Source organism: Lissotriton helveticus, chromosome 6 (genome assembly GCF_964261635.1).
Source record: "Lissotriton helveticus chromosome 6, aLisHel1.1, whole genome shotgun sequence".
NCBI lineage: Eukaryota > Metazoa > Chordata > Amphibia > Caudata > Salamandridae > Lissotriton > Lissotriton helveticus.
This window is the reverse complement of record NC_136067.1, coordinates 1,297,546,009-1,297,565,309: the sequence shown is the minus strand read 5'-3', so window position 1 is coordinate 1,297,565,309 and position 19,301 is coordinate 1,297,546,009. Positions and strand designations below refer to the sequence as shown.

General features: G+C 45.6%; 1 protein-coding gene across 1 annotated transcript in view; it reads right to left on the bottom strand.

The window, feature by feature from the left end:
- The window catches only part of LOC144762684 (uncharacterized), a 955,001-nt gene that overhangs the window by 846,050 nt on the left and 89,650 nt on the right, over positions 1-19,301 (bottom strand). Inside the window, exon 3 of the mRNA XM_078647927.1 lies at positions 16,751-16,972. Within this exon, the coding sequence (XP_078504053.1) occupies positions 16,751-16,972 (222 nt within the window). The remainder of the gene's footprint in view (positions 1-16,750; positions 16,973-19,301) is intronic.

The window sequence follows — 19,301 nt, the reverse complement described above, 5'->3', positions numbered from 1 at the left end:
AGATAACCACAAGACGAGGGTAGTTAGAGGTGCCTTGAGTCAAGAAGACACTGCAGGACAAGAATTTGGGGACTTCGTAAAGGGTTTTCTGCCGTTCTGGGGACCGATGGCTAACAGCAGGAACATAAGGCAATTGACAAGGGTGGTTGAATCCACCGTGATTGAAACTGCTGGTGCCCTTAGTAACCTGACTGCTGAGCTCCAGTCGGATCGTCTTATGACCCTTCAGAACAGGGTCGCTTTAGATGTCATACTTGCAGACCGAGGTGGGGTATGTAGATTGATCCAATCGAGTTGCTGTATTTTCATTCCTGATAACGCTCCAACAGTGTACCAGGCCATCTCTAAACTGCATAAGATTTCCGAATCGATTCATGTGGATAAAGGAGATTGGTCTTTAATGGGATGGTTCTGGGAACTGATATCCGCCTGGGGATGGAAAATTCTGATGGTCATTGGGATGGCCTTAGCCATTCTTTTCCTGTTTTGTCTGTGCGTACAGTGTGCTCCTGCAATATGTGGCCTCTGTGTTACATCATGTGTAAGGAAGCCTGTATCAAGAGACGAGCTAAGTACTAGAATGATGTTACAGCAACATCTCAATGACTTTAGGAATATAGACCTGGACTCAGATTAGCATGAGATTAGGTTAAATTGCCTATGTAAGGGCAAAAGGAGGGATTGTGGTTCTGGAAATTCTGGACTCATGTAATAATTCTGGACTCGAGAATTAAACTTCGTCGAAACATAACGAATTTGGTATCAAAAGACCGAGAATGACGAGTACACCATGTACAAGCATTTTCAGCATATTCGAGTGACGATTTCACCTCGAAATCGCCATTATCGTTCTGAACCCTCGGCTTCCATTTTATGTATGGCAGCCATTTTGTGAGTTGCCCTTTACATAGGCTTTAATCCAGCTAGATTCGATTCCAAAAGGACACTTACACCTTAATCGACTTTCCTATGACCTGTGCAAGTTGGAACCATTGCCCCAGGCCGAACCTGTTAGGTCAGTTCCTCTCCCAGTGGCCGAACAAGATAGCATCAAGGCTCAACAAGCCATAAAACCTTTTTATCGCACACACCCTGCCGAATCTTGCTCACATCTGTCCCTGCTCTTTTCTCTCACTTGCTTTATGATGGGGAGGTGCCTGTTTTTATTAGGGGTCCACTGATATCTGATGGAAATACCGGACCTTGCCGGGTAATTTATTTTGGGCTGGACGAAGTGAAATATGGGTTTGTCACCATGACTCTGCTTTCTCTTTGTAAACTAAAGTATGTGAATAGTATATTGTAAATTCAAGAATGTTTGCCTGAAGCTGAATATTTTGTATAAAAAGAAAAGCCTGGCTTTGTGAATTCGAGCAGTCTCCTGAGAATATACTTCCCGTGTGTTGTACTTCTAGGACACTTGTTACCTTGGTTGCAGCCAATAAAATCAATCCTTGACTTCACCTAGAAGACTCTGAGTTTCTGTGGTCTGAATCAGGAAAGAGCCCGAGGTCTTTGGGTGTACCCTGGCACCGCTGGGTTACCGGTTCGATACCGGTTCTTAAAAACCCACTACCTCAGCCCAACATTTGAAAATGTCACTGTCCACTGCAGGCTGAAAGGAACAACCATCCTATGCACCCTGGCCATCATCGCCTAACATGCCTACGGCATCAACACAGCAGACAACCAACATCCCACCCCACACCAAGCTGCTGGCTGTGCACCACCTGTTGGCCCCTTGTACACCCCAAACAACACCCGCCAGAGTCGGCGGAGTCTCTCAGCCAGCCACATCCAAGACCCCCACGCCTGTCCTGGACATCACCATCATCCTGGCACCGCAGTCCCCGTACAGCCAACACAATGTGCAGGAACCTCTGGAGACCAAGCAAGGACCATACACCATAGCCGGATGCATGCACGTGTAAGGGGCAATCCACTGCACACATGTCCCACCTGTGCTCCCTGGTGACACAGCACACAATCAGCACAACAGGAAGCACACGTCACACATCAATGTGCAGGCAACATCCGTCCACCGTGGGACCTTCAGCAATGTCACATCCAAATACAGTGCAAGTGTGGATGATCTCTTCACCCTCCAACAGTCCAACAGCAACCAGCCGTCCCAGGATGGCACCAAGGGAAATGCACAGCCCCTTGGCAACTTCCCAATTAACACCCACTCACCTCAACTCTACAACCATGCAATCCACAACCCTGGGAATGCACAAGTCACGAGTCCACAACCAAGATGCACAACAACATGCCTACCCACCAGACACGATAAAACAACTCACAATGGTAACCTGGGCAAGCCGTGAACATGACCAATCTACGGCATGGCACCTCAGCCACATAATAGACAAATGGTGGGAGAGAAGGCAACCAGGCATATGTGAAGGATGCAGTAGAACCATGATTGGGAAGTACACAATGCAAAGAGTGGCGGCGAAGTGCTGAACAAACCGCCGTATGCAGAACACGCCCATATCCACGGCGATATACACCTCTGGTGAACGGAGTGTAGTGGGCAGTGGACGCAACCATGTCACCCCAGCCAGTGGGGGTACTTGCGGTAAGGTTGCCTGTTACGCCCCACCCGTAAGCGTGAGCAGAGCGGGATGGGCCGGTGTACGCCAGGCCAGCGTAGTGGTGTGAATAAAAAGCACATAGACCTGGGCGTTGTCCTCTTCCGGAAAGCCCAACATCTCTTCCAGGGCGGTGCCTCCCACCCCGCCACGAGGCCGACGCCGTCCTGGTTAGCAGAGTTGCCTGAGATCCTGTGCGCCTGCCATACCCTGGCCCGCTGGACCACAAACCCGCCAGGGTCGACCCTAAGCAGCCAGGCCACATTAATCAGCATCCGACACTGGCGTGTGTCATGGAGGACCCACCACGTGCCAGTGTAAGCTCCAAACCCAAGGCCCGCTACCCGGCCAGCCTTTCAGACCACCGCTGTCCCCCCTGATGTTGGCCCACATTACTCCTTTCTCATTTACATATTCTACCGGTGACCTCTGCGGCACAGTGGGTCCCATATGTGAGACTGTGTCTTGGCTCCTGAATGGCAGTGACCCCAAACTGGGACAGCGGCCACAGCATCAGACTCCCTTCGATCAGTGAGGCACAGTGCCGTATGCGCATCTTGCGACACATCCTGCCACAAACCCTGTCCAACACCATCTAGCGAACCGTGTTGCCACAAACCCTGTCCAACGCCATCCTGCGAGCCATGCTGCCACAAACCCTGTCCAACGCCATCCAGAGAGCCGTGGATGAGGGACCAGGACAACCCTGCGGAGCAGTAGGTCTCACATCCAGCACCTAGTCACAAATCACGAATGGCTGAGTCCACACCAGTGGATGCACGGAGAGGAGTAAGAGGAAGATGCGGCTCAGTCCGTACAGAAGCAGGGTCACAGTCATGGAGGTGACTGAACAAGTGGTGCCACTGAACCTGAACTACGCAGGCCGGTGGGGCCACCAACCTATGCCGGTGACACTCGATGAATGGCCCGTGCTGACCGCTGCCTCCGGCCTACCCTGCTCTCAGCCTAGGCTGTGCTCGAGTAGGCCACAGATTTAGAACTGAACATCGTCTATGCAAAGGCAGATTACACATCATTGCACGCAAGGAGAGGCCTAAGAGGATGTAGCCTTGCAACTTGGCGGAGAGAAAAGGATCATCTTTACGGAGGTGTTCGTACACTACCGACAACTGCCCTGGTGTCACTAGGGCTGTGCATCCCGAGCCAAAGACATGTAAGTGCATCACACGCACTACTGCGTTTGTCACCTTCGTACCATTGCAACACGGGGGTAACAGCACAACGCATGATTATGTGAACAATTTGAACATAAATACAATGGTGGATTGTGTTGTCTTTTTTTTTTCCTTCCACAGATGGAGTGACGTAACGGAAAGTAAAAGTCCAAGTACAACTAAGGAGCAGCTATCTGCCCTTATTTAAAGCAGTATAGGGAAAACCCCTCACTATTCCTTCTCCTAAGGGGTAACCATTTCCCCCCTGAGGAAAGTCCAGCTCCCTTCATGGGGCACCAGCGGACTGAAACATGTTGGCAATAGGGTCTTAGGACCATGTTATCCCTTGTGACCCGAATTTTTCTCTTTTTTAAGGTCCCTGGCAGATCCAAGAATAAAGGGAAATTGGGATCTGACAGTGGATTTTTAAATCTTTATCCCCCTGGCCAAAAACATCTCAATAAGCGCTACCTGAAATATGGTCGAGCCTATCCTGACTTCTAGGCGTCAGGGTGTCCCGATGATGAAGCATGACACCACTAGGGTGTGTGAGGGAATATAAAACAAAATGATGTGCATCCTTTCCCACTTCATAGTGGTTTAATATTCATTGCTTCACATAGGATTCTTCACCAGTGTTAGTTCAGGAATTGTCTTAAAAACGTAACCATTACCAACGGTTCAGTAAGCAAGGGAGTACTTTTTGTGAAATAGTGCTACAACACGGGAGGGTGCACTCCCCACTTAAATTCCTTTCTGCCCTTCACCAAGCGAGTTGTTTCTCTCGCTTGATTAGTGTACCTGTTTTATAGTTCAGCATGCATTGTTCATTTCATGACAGCCACGGGATTAAAATACTCCATCGCCCTGATAGAGTAACCATACTCCAAATTAAGAGATATACAACTGTCCATCTCTAAATTATGGTCGGAACCGCCGTCAAAGTCATCAAAGTTTGACACAACAATTCCATCAAAATCACAGTACCATCCATTAAAATATTTGCATGTTTTTGTTTTCGAAAAAGCAAAACGTGGGTCTCACACAACAGTGGCGTGATAGGCAGACAAAATATCGAGTTTTCAATATCGACATACAATAATGTCGATGTTTAAATATCGAAGGGACATAATATAGAAGGTAAGTTTCTTTTTCTCAAAGCTTTATTCGATTTTAGATATTAAAATCATAAAAGCATACAGACAGATACTAAAATACATTTATAAACATGTTAAAATAAATCTCCTAATAGCTTTTGGTTACACAGTTAGTGCATTAAACATGCTTTACGCAATCTTTAGGCAATGTGGTAGGGCACAATGGTCTACAGAATTTAGTAATTATGACACACAGAAACTATTATAGAACGGTTTGGGGTAATTAAAAGCCACTGGAAAACTACTGCAATTACTTGGATGAGTTCCTCTACCCCCCGGGATGTTATCAATGCCCCGGGTTCTAGGGGAAAGCGTGTAAGACCTATGAGGGTAAAAGTCATGTAGATTCCAGGTAGAAATGAGTCCATCTCCATTTTGGGGTAGCCACGTCTGCATGTATGGCGCAATAAGTCTACTCCTAAAACGTATCAAGATCAAATCCCCCGAGATGTCTTTTTTAAGAGGACCAAGCCATCCCACCCTCCGGACACTCATTATTCGGCCATCAAGGTGGTAGGGCAAAGGTCTTTTTTTTTGATAGCCAGTACTTGACCTTATTCGTAAGTTCGTGGTGTCTCTCAGCTTTGCCTTCTGTCAGTTCAGGGACGCCCGAAAGAACAATTACAAAAGGCGCTGCTTCTGGAGGTAGATGTATGTGGGTGTTGCTCGCAAGTTTGAGTGGAACATGACGAGGAGTTTTCAATTTCAGGGGGACTTTGGGGTTAATAGGAAGAGAGGAGGTGGGGGTTGGCAGTTGGCTGGGCGCCGCTTCATAAGGAGTAGTCAAATTCGGTAGGTTTGAATGGGCGGTTGTCGGCGAGCAATGGGTTGGTGCGTTGTGGGCTGAGGGTTTCAAGAGGGATTCAATGGAGTTCTCCAGCCCCGTGAGCTTATTTCCCAGCGTCGTGATTTTGTCCATCAAGGGGTGTATTAAAGATTTGAGCAAATGCTCAATTATAGATAGGAGAGCCTGATGGGAAGGTAGTGATAAATCCTCCAGATTAACACCAGACGGCGTGGTAAAAAGAGTATTAGCTAAAGGTGGAATTGGACTTGGAGAAGGTTTATCAGGTGTTTGAGATTTGGTAGAGCTCCCATTGTCTTTATTCCCCGCAATCTTCTTTTTGACAAACGTAACCCTGGGAGGTGTAAGTTTAGTATCAATAAGAGTTTTCTGCTCCCTTGGACATGATAGTGAGCTGCGGCGTTTTGGCGTGGAGGAGGGTGCTGCAGGGACATATTTGACCTTGCACAAACTGTTAAGGTCATCCAGCCATGGGAAACTAGATGGGGAATGTGCGAATATATCGACCGGTAAGTTGTTTGACATATCCCCTGATTTGGGCTTAGGAATGGATACAGTAAAACAGGTCAATAGTTTACCTCAAACCTTGCAAAGGGGGTGGCCCGTCCCCGTCCTCCTCTGTCCGATGAGGGCCGTAGAGGGCCCGCCCTTTGCCCGGGCTTCGCCCGGCGCTCCCGCGCGCGACTCGCGTTGCGAGAGGTGTTGCTTGTTTTTCAGGCGCCTCCAGGCGCGAAGGTAGCGTCAGGGACGCGACTCGGCCGCCGGGGCACCTGGGGGTTGGAGTTCTTTGCCCCGGTGGAGCTGAGATGGTTTGCGTGGCTGCCGTTCCCCTCACGGCTCTGGACTGTGCTGTAATGGTGATCGAGCCGTTGCCCTCACGGCAGGTAGGTAGGGCGGAACAGGGGGACCCTGAGCACTCGGCGCTCCTTGTTTTTCAGGCGCCTCCAGGCGCGAAGGTAGCGTCAGGGACGCGACTCGGCCGCCGGGGCACCTGGGGGTTGGAGTTCTTTGCCCCGGTGGAGCTGAGATGGTTTGCGTGGCTGCCGTTCCCCTCACGGCGCTGGACTGTGCTGTAATGGTGATCGAGCCGTTGCCCTCACGGCAGGTAGGTAGGGCACACATCCAGCCATCCAGCACAGGCGTCACTGTACATGTGGCCCTGCCAATAAAGGGGCGGGCGCATGTGCCTGTAGCCAGTTCAACATTATCTCTGGGTGTGTCCCTGTGGTCTTGTAGTATGCATGTGGGCCCTGGGCCCTACGACTTTACATTGTGCGGTGTACCACAGATGCAGACATGTCACAGGAGGCAGCGGGTTGGGGCTTGGACATGTAGCTTTGTCGTCACCCGCTCCATTTATGAGGGGAGTGGCCAGGGCCATCCTACACGCAGCCAACATGGGTGTGTGACTGCTAATTGCTCGCCCCTGGGCGAGGTTCTGTGCTGTGCATATGCGTGTGTCTCTATGGCAGCGTGGGTCTCCTTAGTGGTGTGTTGGTGGGCCCTGTAGGGTGATAGACCCCTACGTATGTGTCCTGGTTCTCATTCCATGGGTTCGGCCCCCACCCACACCTGTTGGGCCACCTCCTTTTGGCGTGCTGACACATGCCATTGGGGTGCCATGTGTGGGTGGGTGAAGTGTTGTGAGTCAGCTGTGCCTGTGGGTGCTTCCTGCTGTGTGGTCTGTTGCAGGCTCGATGTTCTCCTCTGAGTAGCTTGGATGTCCGGGTCCTGGTGGGGGGTTGCGTGGGATATACATGCGCTGTTGTAGGGCATCGGTGTCGACGGTGTGGTGGTCCTCTCTGGCATCACTGATGGGTTGTATTATGTGCTCTGCTGCAGGTGTTGTGTGCCGTCTGCAATGTGAAGGGGAGGTGCATGTGTAGTATCCTGCATTTATTATGTAATGTATTTTACCACTCCTGATCAGCGAGTGCCTGTGCTCTGTACTCAATAGAATGTTGGAGTCTTGGTGAGCCTCGGAATATTGGGACACATAGAGGTGAATAGACAGTTGGACATGGGCTGAGCAGCAGACAGGCTGCTCCTGGTAGGGCTCTCCTTCAGAACTTAACTACTTGTTAACTACTTGAATAAATCATACTTAATTACAATCTACCTGCGTGAACCTCCTCACTACATTTATTTGGCGACGAGCTGGGGAAGAACCTACGTGATACATGCGGGTCTCAGGAACCTGGCTACCAAAAGAGGAACTGGAGATGGCGCAATCTACAGAGGAAACAGCTGTGACAACCACAAGAAGTACAAGAGGAGGTTTCCACAGAAACATGAAGAAAAAATATGTGTGTTCCACACAGAGTCACAAAGACAACAAGAAATAAGAAACAGGTTTTTCACAGAAAAGAAAAGAAGACAACAATACAAGTAAGATGAAGCACTACGCCGTTCAGTCCCAACAGTGTCCTCACCATCGGACAGCCCTAGCCCAGGCGTCCTGTGCTCATCTACACTACACATTTTGGACTTTGACTTACCACCTATGTCTTCTCATCACACAGCCTATCTTAACGTGCTGTGCTTATTGACATTTTTATATAATGGACTCAGGATTTTCTTCATTAGTCTGTATTACCCTTACTACAATTTACCGGCAGTTGTCAAGTCAACATATTTAATTGCTGGTGGTAGGAAGACTTTTCAGGGGAAGTCCATCCTTAGTTCCACATCTGCGCACGTTTGGGTATTACTTGCCCCCAAGATCCCTTGGAAACTTTCATTTCAGTCTGTGTCATGAAGAGGATCCTCCACTGAATGCCTTCACGTCACCTCCATGACACGTGGTAATATAATAGTCTTGTTTTGCTTGTGCGTCCATTTGAGGTTTCGCCAATTATAGTATCGGACTGGTGCTTGCATTGACTGGCTGTGCGTGCTTTCAGTACTTTGTGCATGACGTCTGGACTTGTACTTATTTCCCTTTGTGTGGCATTTTGCAGTCATACACTTTCTGCATTGTGTGCTCTTGTGCACAATCTCTTCACCCCCTCCGGGAAACTGAAATCTTGGCATGCAGTGTTTGGCAAGAGTTGGGTTGCTCTTGTGGTATCTATTCTCCCTTGCCAGTGTTTCATCACCCTCTATGCATGGTTCGAGTTAGCACCTCATTACCCCTTTATGTTCCTCACAAAACAGCGCATGGGAGTTTGCTGCAACCGTTTTAACCGTTTATGTGTCCGTTAAAATCCTGTGCGCACTTATTTTACCTCTAACTGGCAGCCGCGCGGGTTCCCACGCAGATCCACTATTATGCCAGCCACATCTTCACGCCAGTATGCTCTTGGTGACATAGTTTGGCGCACTACAGCGCTGTGATCCATCCAACCTTGCGCACGTTACATGCCACCATCTTGCAGTTGGCGACCGAATGCAACTAGCAGGACCCGGATTCCTCTTCCATTTTTACTTTCCTGTACAGCGCTGTGTTCGCGCTGCTTCTCGTCTCTTCACAGGAGGTCATCAATGTTGGTGAGTGCATTCCGTCTCCCCTTCAGAACGCTGACATTACCATAGGGCTCCTGTGAGGTCTCTTAAACAACGACTTCTGAATATAGTAAAACTATATTGTGACTGTTCTTTTTGGGCCCACAACATACTCCCTGTGTGCTGTTTTGTTCGATTTCCTCTATGGGTGCCACCATCACATTGGACTTCCACTACAATTTGACAGTACCCATGGAGTCTTTCAATTTCCTTTGTGGGTTCCACCTCCACGTTCGTCTGCCACTACAATGTGCTTGTACCCATGAATGTTTCCAGTGTGTGACACAGGTCTACAGTGACACGCACACCTTTACCTTGGACAGACACCAAGCGTTAATGTGATGCAGTTATATAGCTAATTGTATTATTTGCTGAGTTTTCACCTTATGCTTACACATAGGGTTGCAATTGGTTCTTTCCCCATTTGCTTAATACACTATTGCCTACAGCGGCTACTTCTTGCATGTATGGACTCTGGGTACTTACCTTTATTGGGTTCATGGTTCTATTTACATGTGTACGTTACACACCATATTCTTCCCTACATAGGGATGGGTGTGGGTCTAGCCCCATCTCCCCACATACATTTGCCTACATGAATCATATACAGTTTTCACCCTTACTCAGGGCACCGTTGTTTGGGTTACTGTCCCATTTACATTTATCAGGTACCCTTTCTCAGGGCACCGTTGTGTGGGTCACAGTCCCATTTACATTTACACAGGTACCCTACACAGGGCACCGCTCAATGGGTCACAGTCCCATTTACATTTACACAGTTACCCTCACATATGGCGTCCAATGGGTGATATTCCCGTGTCTATATTGCACTACTGTTTTCCTCTACATGGGGGTTGTCTTTACACAGACTGCAATGTCATGGGCTTTTGTCCCATTCACAGTGCTCCTCACCCTCCTGCCTAGGAGTAGAGGACGGTACAAAAGGGGGAGGTGATGGACGGAGCATCTGAACCAATCAAACACTCACACCCAGTCAAAAGATCTGGGTTTGATCCATCACCGTTCTTTAGCCCACTCTGCCACCCCAGTTCAGACATGGCTATATACAAATCAGTCTGACCCTGTGCCTCATGGAACAGTCCAGCCCGAACTGCCAAGCCATGCCTTCCCTGGACCGGAAACAAGCTTCCGAGGACCGGTTTCTGGCATTACAGCCGTCTTCAGCCCGGCTTGCTTGAATCCAGTAGAGAGTAGAGGACGGCCATGGGTTTTAGTCCTATTGGCTGTTATTTCCTTTGTATTTTCTATGATGTTACATTGCTGTTTTCATACGCTTAGTTACACTCTAACATTATTTGTATCATCCATTTGGAAATGGGGAGGAGTATAGTGATACCGTTTGTGTCTCTTAGCTTCCTCTCTGTTTTCTCTGGTTCAGATTTCCAATTGATGTTCACGTTCACTTCATCTTTGGAATCTGTACCATACACATTCGCTGTTTTTCTTCCTTAGTCTTTTGTCTTTCCTTTTCTGCATTGTTCTTCTGTTCTCCTATTCTCAGGAGGAGTTTCTTCTTTCTCTTCTTTTTGTGTTTGGGTATGTCTTCTGTTCTGTTCCTGTCGTGCCTTGTCCTTTATTCCTTGCTTGCCTGCCTGGCCAGTGGGTGTGTGTAGGGGTTGTCTTTGGTACGTCTGTCTCTCTCTATTTCTTATTTCCTCTCTTGCGTCTCACTGTCTCCTTCTTTCTTTTTCATTGTTGTTGAGGATCGTTTTTTTCTATTTGCATATTTACACTTTATCTTCTTCTCCTTGTCTTCTCCCATCTATCTCCTCACTCTGCCTTGCTTGCTCTTTTCCTTGATGTTCTCTCTGTCACACCGTTGTTCCTTCCTTGCTTTCTGTCCTTTACTCACTCTCGTTATATTTTAGCATATGTTGTATTTGTTCTTCTGTTGGAAGGAAAAGGGATATGTAGTATCCTGCATTTGTTATGTAATGTATTTTACCACTCCTGCTCAGCCAGTGCCTGTGCTCCGTACTCAATAGAATGTTGGAATCTTGATGAGCCTCGGAATGTTGGGACACAGAGAGGTGAAGTGACATTTGGACATGAGCTGAGCAGCAGACATGCTGCTCCTGGTGGGTCCCTCCTTCAGAACTTAACTACTTGAATAAATCATACTTAATTACAATCCACCTGCGTGGACCTCCTCACTGAAGCGTGTTGCCTTTGTGTTGGCATATATGTTGGCGTATTGTGCTAGTTTGCATGTAGACTGTATGACAGTGTACATTGTGACTGTTTGGGGGTGCTGAATACGTCTGCGTGTATGTGTACATTTGGACTACATGACGAATGTGGGGTCATACGTGTACATTACCGTATCAATGTTACCAGCTTTGTCAGCTGTAGTGGGCATGTTTCTGTGCATGTGCGTAGCCAGTTGTGTCCTCTGTTCTGCAGTGTCGATAATGCATGTAGTTCCACGTTGTTGTCAATGTGGGTGTGCTGTTCGTGCTATGTGTGTGTGTTGCAGTGTGCCAAGAGGATCTGGGACATGATTCTGGGTGCTTGTGGGTGTGAAATGTGCTACGCCTCATTGTGCATGTGTGCCATTGTGCCCATCTCCCCCGTCTGTTTGTTGCACTCCCTGTTGGTGTTGTGTCTGCTCCTCTCCAGCTGTGTCCGTATTCCCTACTCCTTGCACCGTCTCTACACTGATGACTGTGGCCAGGGTTTCCTCCAACTCCTTCGGGGGCGCTGGACTGCCACCTCCTGTCGCAGTTGCTGCCTTCCTGTTGGCACCGGGATGGTGCCTGGTTTAGGTTGTCACGTCAAGCCGTCGCATATTGGCCTCCTGGACTGACCTCCTCGGCACTCCGACTGCATTCCAGGTGGTCTGCTTGTGGGTCAGTTGCTGGTAGTGTTCTGTCACCTCCGTGACACTGGTCTTGTTTTCCTGAGGTCTGCACCCCGTCTTCTTCTCCCTATTCTCCTTGGCCTTCCCCGACCCCGTTGTTCCTTGCTGGTGATCTGTGGGGGTTGTGGGGTTCAAGTAGGCCTCTGCGCTGGGTCAAGGTGCATCTATTTTGCTACGTGCTTTGGCTTGTTTCTGGTGTATCCTTCACAGGGTTTTTATGGTGCATTGTCCCACCAGACGCGTGGGATTAGCATGCCTGAGGCTAGTTTTTGCTACTTTTAATCCCACTGTTGGCCTCATAGCATGTTTTTTTACGTTCGCGTAGTGCATTTTTGCGGCATGGCGTTGATTTTCACGCGGACATTTGCCGAGTTATCTGGTGTCTATCGCATGCTACTGCCTTGCTGTGAATTCCAGGTTGACACAGGGTTATTTTCCCGCAATAGGCTGCGATGTTGATAGTTGCGTTATGCTACTCTTGCGGTAGTTATCACACTTTCTTGTGAATATACCCCTGAGTGTTCTGCATATTTAGCACAATTCCTTTACACTACATATAATGAGGACCTAAGTACATTTTTACTTTTTTATTGAGTTAAAGATAGTTCAAGGTTATAAATGATCCATCACAATTTTACAAACTAGTCTGACAACCACTAGTATATTGTATATTCCAAATGATGTACCATTCGTTTCCACGTCTAAATACTATGCATTTACAGAAGCACAACCTTTGGCAATTTTCTTCACAACTGGATGCTGCTTCATTTTCTTGTCCAAAATATTTTATTAAGATACTAATACAAACAAAAAAATCAATGTCAAATATTACAGTACAATTATCAAGCATTACATATTAATGTTTAATTTAGTGTGGTGGAATATGATGAATAAAAGAAAAAACAAGAGCAACTTACAATATCAGAAAAAAAGTTAATAGTCTAATTATTATCATGGATTCCTCAATGATAAGTCATTAACATAGATATTAAAAGGTTTTTGAAATATTTGTTGAGTAAGAGAGAATTTGTGCTACTATGGAAGAGAAGTAACTTTCTTAGCAAAAATAATCCAAGGCCCACTAAGAATGAAAGGAGAGTAGGCTAATATCCTTACAAGTGGAAGTGATTCACTTGATAGAGTAAGAAATAAGAAAATTATAAAATTCTGTTTGTGCAATAGGTAACGAATGGGTCACTGAACATGATTTATAAAGGAGTAGCTTATACGAAATAGTATCTAAACTATCATATATGTTTTCCTATACTTTGCTCAAATAATAGCAGCCTTAATGTTTAAGGACCAGTTTAACATATCAGAATAATGAGTTATCAAGCAATTCAAATTTGAAAAATATGTAAGGGGTCCACAGACAATTATACAATACAATCAAAGTGGTTTTCCGACCAGCAAGTGGAATCCAACCTGAAATATTACATGATCATATTTGTTTCCATACGTCAGCAGCAAATACATGAAATACTTTTCTAATTTTTGTTTACTTTAGAAGGTACATGATCTGAGAAATTATGTAGGTTTAAGCACGGGTTTAAATAAGGACTTTTGGAAATATGTAAGGCACTCTGGAAAGCTTTAAGCATATAAAGGGGATCATAATTGTGTGCTTCAAATGATTAGAGAACATATTTATGTTATATGTCTGGAAAGGATAAAAAGACATTTCCTTGAAGTATATCATGTAAGTAGAAAATTCTACAACCTATCTAGGGTTTTCAGGATTTAATTGTAGCATGGTATTTTAAGAAAGAGTTATTCCCAAGAGAAATGTATTTTTAATAGAATATTACAGTGGATCACTGTATTAAATTCCAAAAGACACCATTTGGTAGCTTTAATAATTGGTGACAAATCAATTTTACTATTAGGTATGGTTAAGATGCCTGACAATTGAAAATGATTTATTACATTGCATTCAATCCTGATCCTATGCAGATGAAACAATATCATGTGAGTCAAATCATAACAATTCTTGCTGTATGCTATTTATGGACATCTGGTCAACATAGGCCACCACATACTGTACAAACCTTTAGCTTATCATAATTAATTGTTGGATATTGTTAATTGATCTAAACACATTTTGATGTCATTTAATCTAGTCTCTTAAGGGAAAAAAGAGAAACATGTAAAGGAGCAAAATAGTAAATATAGAACCTGAAGTGCAATAATCATCAAATTAGCCTCATATTTGTCCCACCAGTTTAAAAACTAAAAATGGCTATGTATCACATTTCTCAGTCGTCTTCAAAATGATAATATTATAATTGAAATCCACTCTCTTTTTGATGGAGTGAGAAAACAAGGGTATTTATCAATAGAGGAGCACCACGTACTACCAGTGCCTATCATCACATCAGGAATGAAATAAACAAATAGCAGAAACACTGTTTTATTTATATTTGAAGTACAGCCTGAAACTTTGGAATAGAATTCCATAAACTGGAGCATACCTGGAATGGTGTAGTGAGTGGTGCAACAGGTTTCAAGCTAGTTCTGGCTCAGGAAGTCTAAAGCACATTTTTTATAAAGTTACCTTTCCAATCAAGATATAAAAAGGTGTATTTTATCGTTAAATATGATTTGAAAATGAAGTAGGAAATAACTTTGAATGACTTTGCTGGCATTCTCCCAGGCGGAGTTGTGAATGAAATGTTGTAATCAGACCTAAGCCTGTCTTATGGAAAATATAGCTGAAGCTACAGAGTGAAATAGCTTTAGGCTTTCAGTCATCATGAGGGTAGTGTTTGGGCACTCTTTTTCAATATTATATAGTGTGCCACTCTTTCTACATATTAGGCATCCATGTGTTAAGTGCTTCCAACGTACACTTTAGGAGTGACTTAATACATAGAAATATGTTTTCCTCCATGGCAAAAGTACTTTTTCTTTACAAGCTTTACTGTAGTGCCTTTATAATGCAGGAACAGGAATGATTTCTACTCTTATTTATTGTATTCCAATATCTTTAGGAATCTTCTTCTTTGGAGAATGTTAGCCACAGTCTTGTTGCTCTAACGCAATCTTTAGCTGCTATTCGCCATTGATTGTGACAACAAAGAGTTCTTCGACATCACAAAAACAATGACATGACAAACCTAGTCAGGGTATGTTGAATGACAGAGAATCCTTGACACCACCCCACATCTGTAGTGCTCATTTGCAGTGTCTACCTAGCACCTGTTTTAGACTTGAAGCACAGACACTTTACTGCTGCTCAGCGGTGGTAAAGTGTGCAGAGTTCCCCATCCTGGCAGACAGAATATTGAGAGATATAACAGATAGTTTTCACCTTGATCAAACTGTTATTAAAGGGTAGAGTATCTCTCTATATATATGTATATGTGTGTGTGTATGTGTGTGTGTGTGTGTGTGTGTGTGTGTGTGTGTGTGTGTGTGTGCGCGCGTGTGTATGTGTGTGTGTGTGTGTGTGTATATATATGTTTCCTGTTATATGTAAACAAAATATCTGGATCCTGCCACCCACAGCCCCATCCTCTGTGCCTTCCCTCCTCCTCTACCTTCTCCTCTACTCAATAACTTTGCCTCTCTGCTCTCCATTGGAGCAGAAAGACAGTAATGCAGTGTCATGTTCTCGGAGAGCCCTATCAGAACATGTGTAATTTCTTTATGACATAGCAACAATGGGAAACACGTTTTGCTACATGATAGCAGTAAACAGACAGCTTTAGCATCAGGTTTTCATGCTGGTGATGCTAGTGATGCTCAGTGAGAGTCATACATAACAATAGGGATAACTACCTTTTCTGATCCAGCTCACGCACTGTACAGTGAACCTCAGTGAAAAAGTGCGCAGAGGCCTAAAATCACCAACACCAGGTTACAGAAACAGGCTAGGCAAAAGCAAAACGTTTCGGGGTGAACCTGCCAAAAGGGCCTAGTCCAACAACTACCTTTTCAAATCTCTTTCCTCTGAACTTTTTCCCCTGAAAATTAACAGGCCTTAGTGAATAAGAAGACATTTATAGCATTGCCGCTCTAGCTCATTACAAGAACTCAGTAGCCTCTTTTCATTTTACAGCACATCCTGAACTAGAGCTAGTTTTAAAAATGACCTACATTATACTTCTTAAACTATGTTTCTGCCACCAGATACAAGTGGTTTATTGTCTGTTAGTTTTCAGAGAAGTGATTTTTCATTTACAGGATCTCTGCAACCACACTACCTCTTTTTTTTTTATAAAAGAGCAAGATAATTGAAATTTCGAAAGTTGTGAGGGAGAGGTAATGATGCAACCATATGTTATAAGGAATGTCAAACCCCCACCATACGACAGAAGGATATTGCAAGTAACCAAGAACGTCTATAAACTTGTAAACAAACTCAGGCAAAGAACTTGCCCACCCACCTCATTCCTTCTTGGTAACTTAAAATGTACTGAAGAGGATACTTTATGCCATATGTAATGATGGTCCTTGAGCCCTGTTGTTTGTCCCTACATCAAGCATCAATAATGCAAGCATACAAAAGCATGTTTTACTGATTTTCTGGCATTACTGAAATGGTGAAGAATTTAAGGTCCTATTTTTTGCCCTTTTCATATTCCAAATAGATGTCAATGCTTCTCACGTTTCTGAAGTCTTAAAACACATACCTCTTTGCTAGGATAGCAAACTCTTCTGTTGCCCGGGCCAGTCCTTCAGCAGCCTGTGTTAAATCAACCATGGTCTCACCACTGTCCATCAAGTCTTCTCTCTCTGTTGAGATGATCAATTCGCAAAACTGAGACACCATGGGAGAGATGATGTGCTCAATGCTTTTGCGGTGCACCATGAAACCGATATCACAGAAACAGAAGGATTCCATTGCTTTCACCCTGGAAGCAGAAAATACTGTCAACTACAATTGGATGATTTCAAGTTCTCAAATTGATTAACTGTGCAATTAGGTTATTTCAAGAGCCTTAAAAACACACAAGATAAATAACTCTATAGCTTGAGAGAAATTCTGCAGTATTTCTAATCGTATCACAGTAGAATCACCCAATGGTGTATGAGATCAATCAATAATCTGGTCTGTTATACAATTGTAGTCTCCACCAAGTAAAATGGTCTGTGTCAGGTATGGGGCCAGGGTTCAGGATAAGCCAGCCAGAAACGCAACCTGATCTCAATTAGGGGTGTAGATTCCCACAATGGTTAAGTCTCAGCCCACAAGATGGATCCATACCAGGAAATATCTCCAATTAGGATCAATTAACTCGCAAGTTTTCTGGAATGGAACTCCAGGGCGGATCCACACCAGGACCCCCCTGCTCAATGTCGAGTAAGTTGTTGGATACAACTGTCCCCGCCATTGCTTTCCCAGTGCATCACTCTCAGGACCAGATAGGTCGGTGTCTTTAAAAGGAAAATATGGGCTCTTTGCTTCATTAGGTGTTAATGTACTTTCTAGCACCTAGTCATGTGATTCAGGCCCATAACATTCCAGCTATTAAAACTATAGATTATGGGGGTTGCCATGGATGTGGGGTCAGAGTAGTAGTCAGCTCAGGGCCCCAATTGTCATAGGGGCCAAAGATCTCAGACCACTGTGCAAAATGTGCAATGATAGAGGCAGCGCAACAAACAGTCCCCCTCATACAAGTAACAGTTCTCCAACTCCCCAATCCCAGGATTAGAAAAGTAAACCTTTCCTTCTAAACCAGCAAGCAATCATTTAACGGTTGTGCACTCATCATGGTTACAACTTCAAAGAAAAGGGGGGTATTTTCGAGCAAGCGTCTTCCGGCGTCAGATCCCACGAGCTTAAACATGTGAGGATATCTCAGTCCAGTCCTGATCCAACAAACAGAGCCCAATAGCGTGACACAACTCGTTCCCTCTATCTTTTGTTCTATCCAAGCATAGCCACCACCTCCCACTCAGCGCATCATTGTCAAAGAAGTTCATCAGCAGTTCCAAGTGTGACTCACGGACAGCCACGGCCTGTGGAGGGAGTTTCGGTGGGGCGGAGAGGAGGGGCGGGGGAGGGGCAGGGTGGGGGGTGCTAAAAACTGGAGTATGGATAATTGAAGGTAAGTAAACAATTTAATTAATAAAACGAATTTCGTAGCGCACCCTGCATCCATACTCCAGTTTTTAGCACCCCCCACCCTGCCCCTCCCCCGCCCCTTTTCTCCGTCCCACGAAACTCCCTCCACGGGCCGTGGCTGCTCACAGAGGGATATATTCAAGGCTCAGGAGGAGACTGATACATGATCAGAGTACGCGTCTCCCATTTCCATGTCTCCCCACTTCAATGGAGGGTTGTATCCTGCTCCACGTAAGACCACCCCCACCTCCACCACTTTCTGCCATTCCTGCTGTGCTTGTGAGTGGGATGGTATTGCGTGTGTGCCAGTGTTTGTAGGGCTTTCTTCTCATTGGGGGAGCTGCTGAAGCCAGTTCCAGAGCAAGGGTGGGGAAGTGAAGTGGTATACTGTGTCTTCATAAGTCACTCTCCCCTATTTCTGAACTTGTTTTTTGGCATCCGCAAATGAGGGCCTTTGTCACTGCAGTTCTCTTGTTATGTCAGGGAAAATCATTACTCTCTGGTTTTCCACACAGTTATGTTCCCCTTGAGACAGACGTGGGCCAAGACGTGATCATGGTTTTCAAAGTGTAGGACTTTGGCCACTACAGGTCTGGGGCCTGCTCCTGGCAATGGGGGCCAGGCCAGCACCTGGCTGGCACATTATAGTGTGTACAATGGGGAGTATCCCACAGGGCCATCTCTCTGCAGAGCCAGGCTTCTAAAAAGCTAGTCATGTCTGCTCCAGGTCTCTCAAAATGCATTCCAGCAGGCCAATGATTTGAAGATTGTTTCTTCTGGCCCTGTTCTCAGCATCTTCATCCCAGATCTCCAGTGTTTACCTTCCACATTCAAGCGTCTCTCTCACAATTTTGCCACATTGGGGTTAAGTTTGTCTAGTGTCCATTCGGATGTAGTGACCCTCTCTGCTAAACAACGAGGGTCATCTTGGAGCAGCCCCAAGCTTGTCACCATGGCGTCTATTTTAAGCTGAAGCGCTTCTCGTGATAAGGCTATTGCCTGTAGGATGGTGTCTAGGGTTGCCCCGTTGTGCCCTTCTTGTGTGGCCCCTACATTCAAAGCCATTTCCTATGTAGCCTGGCAAGAGTCGCTAAGTTCTTTTTTCTTTGAGT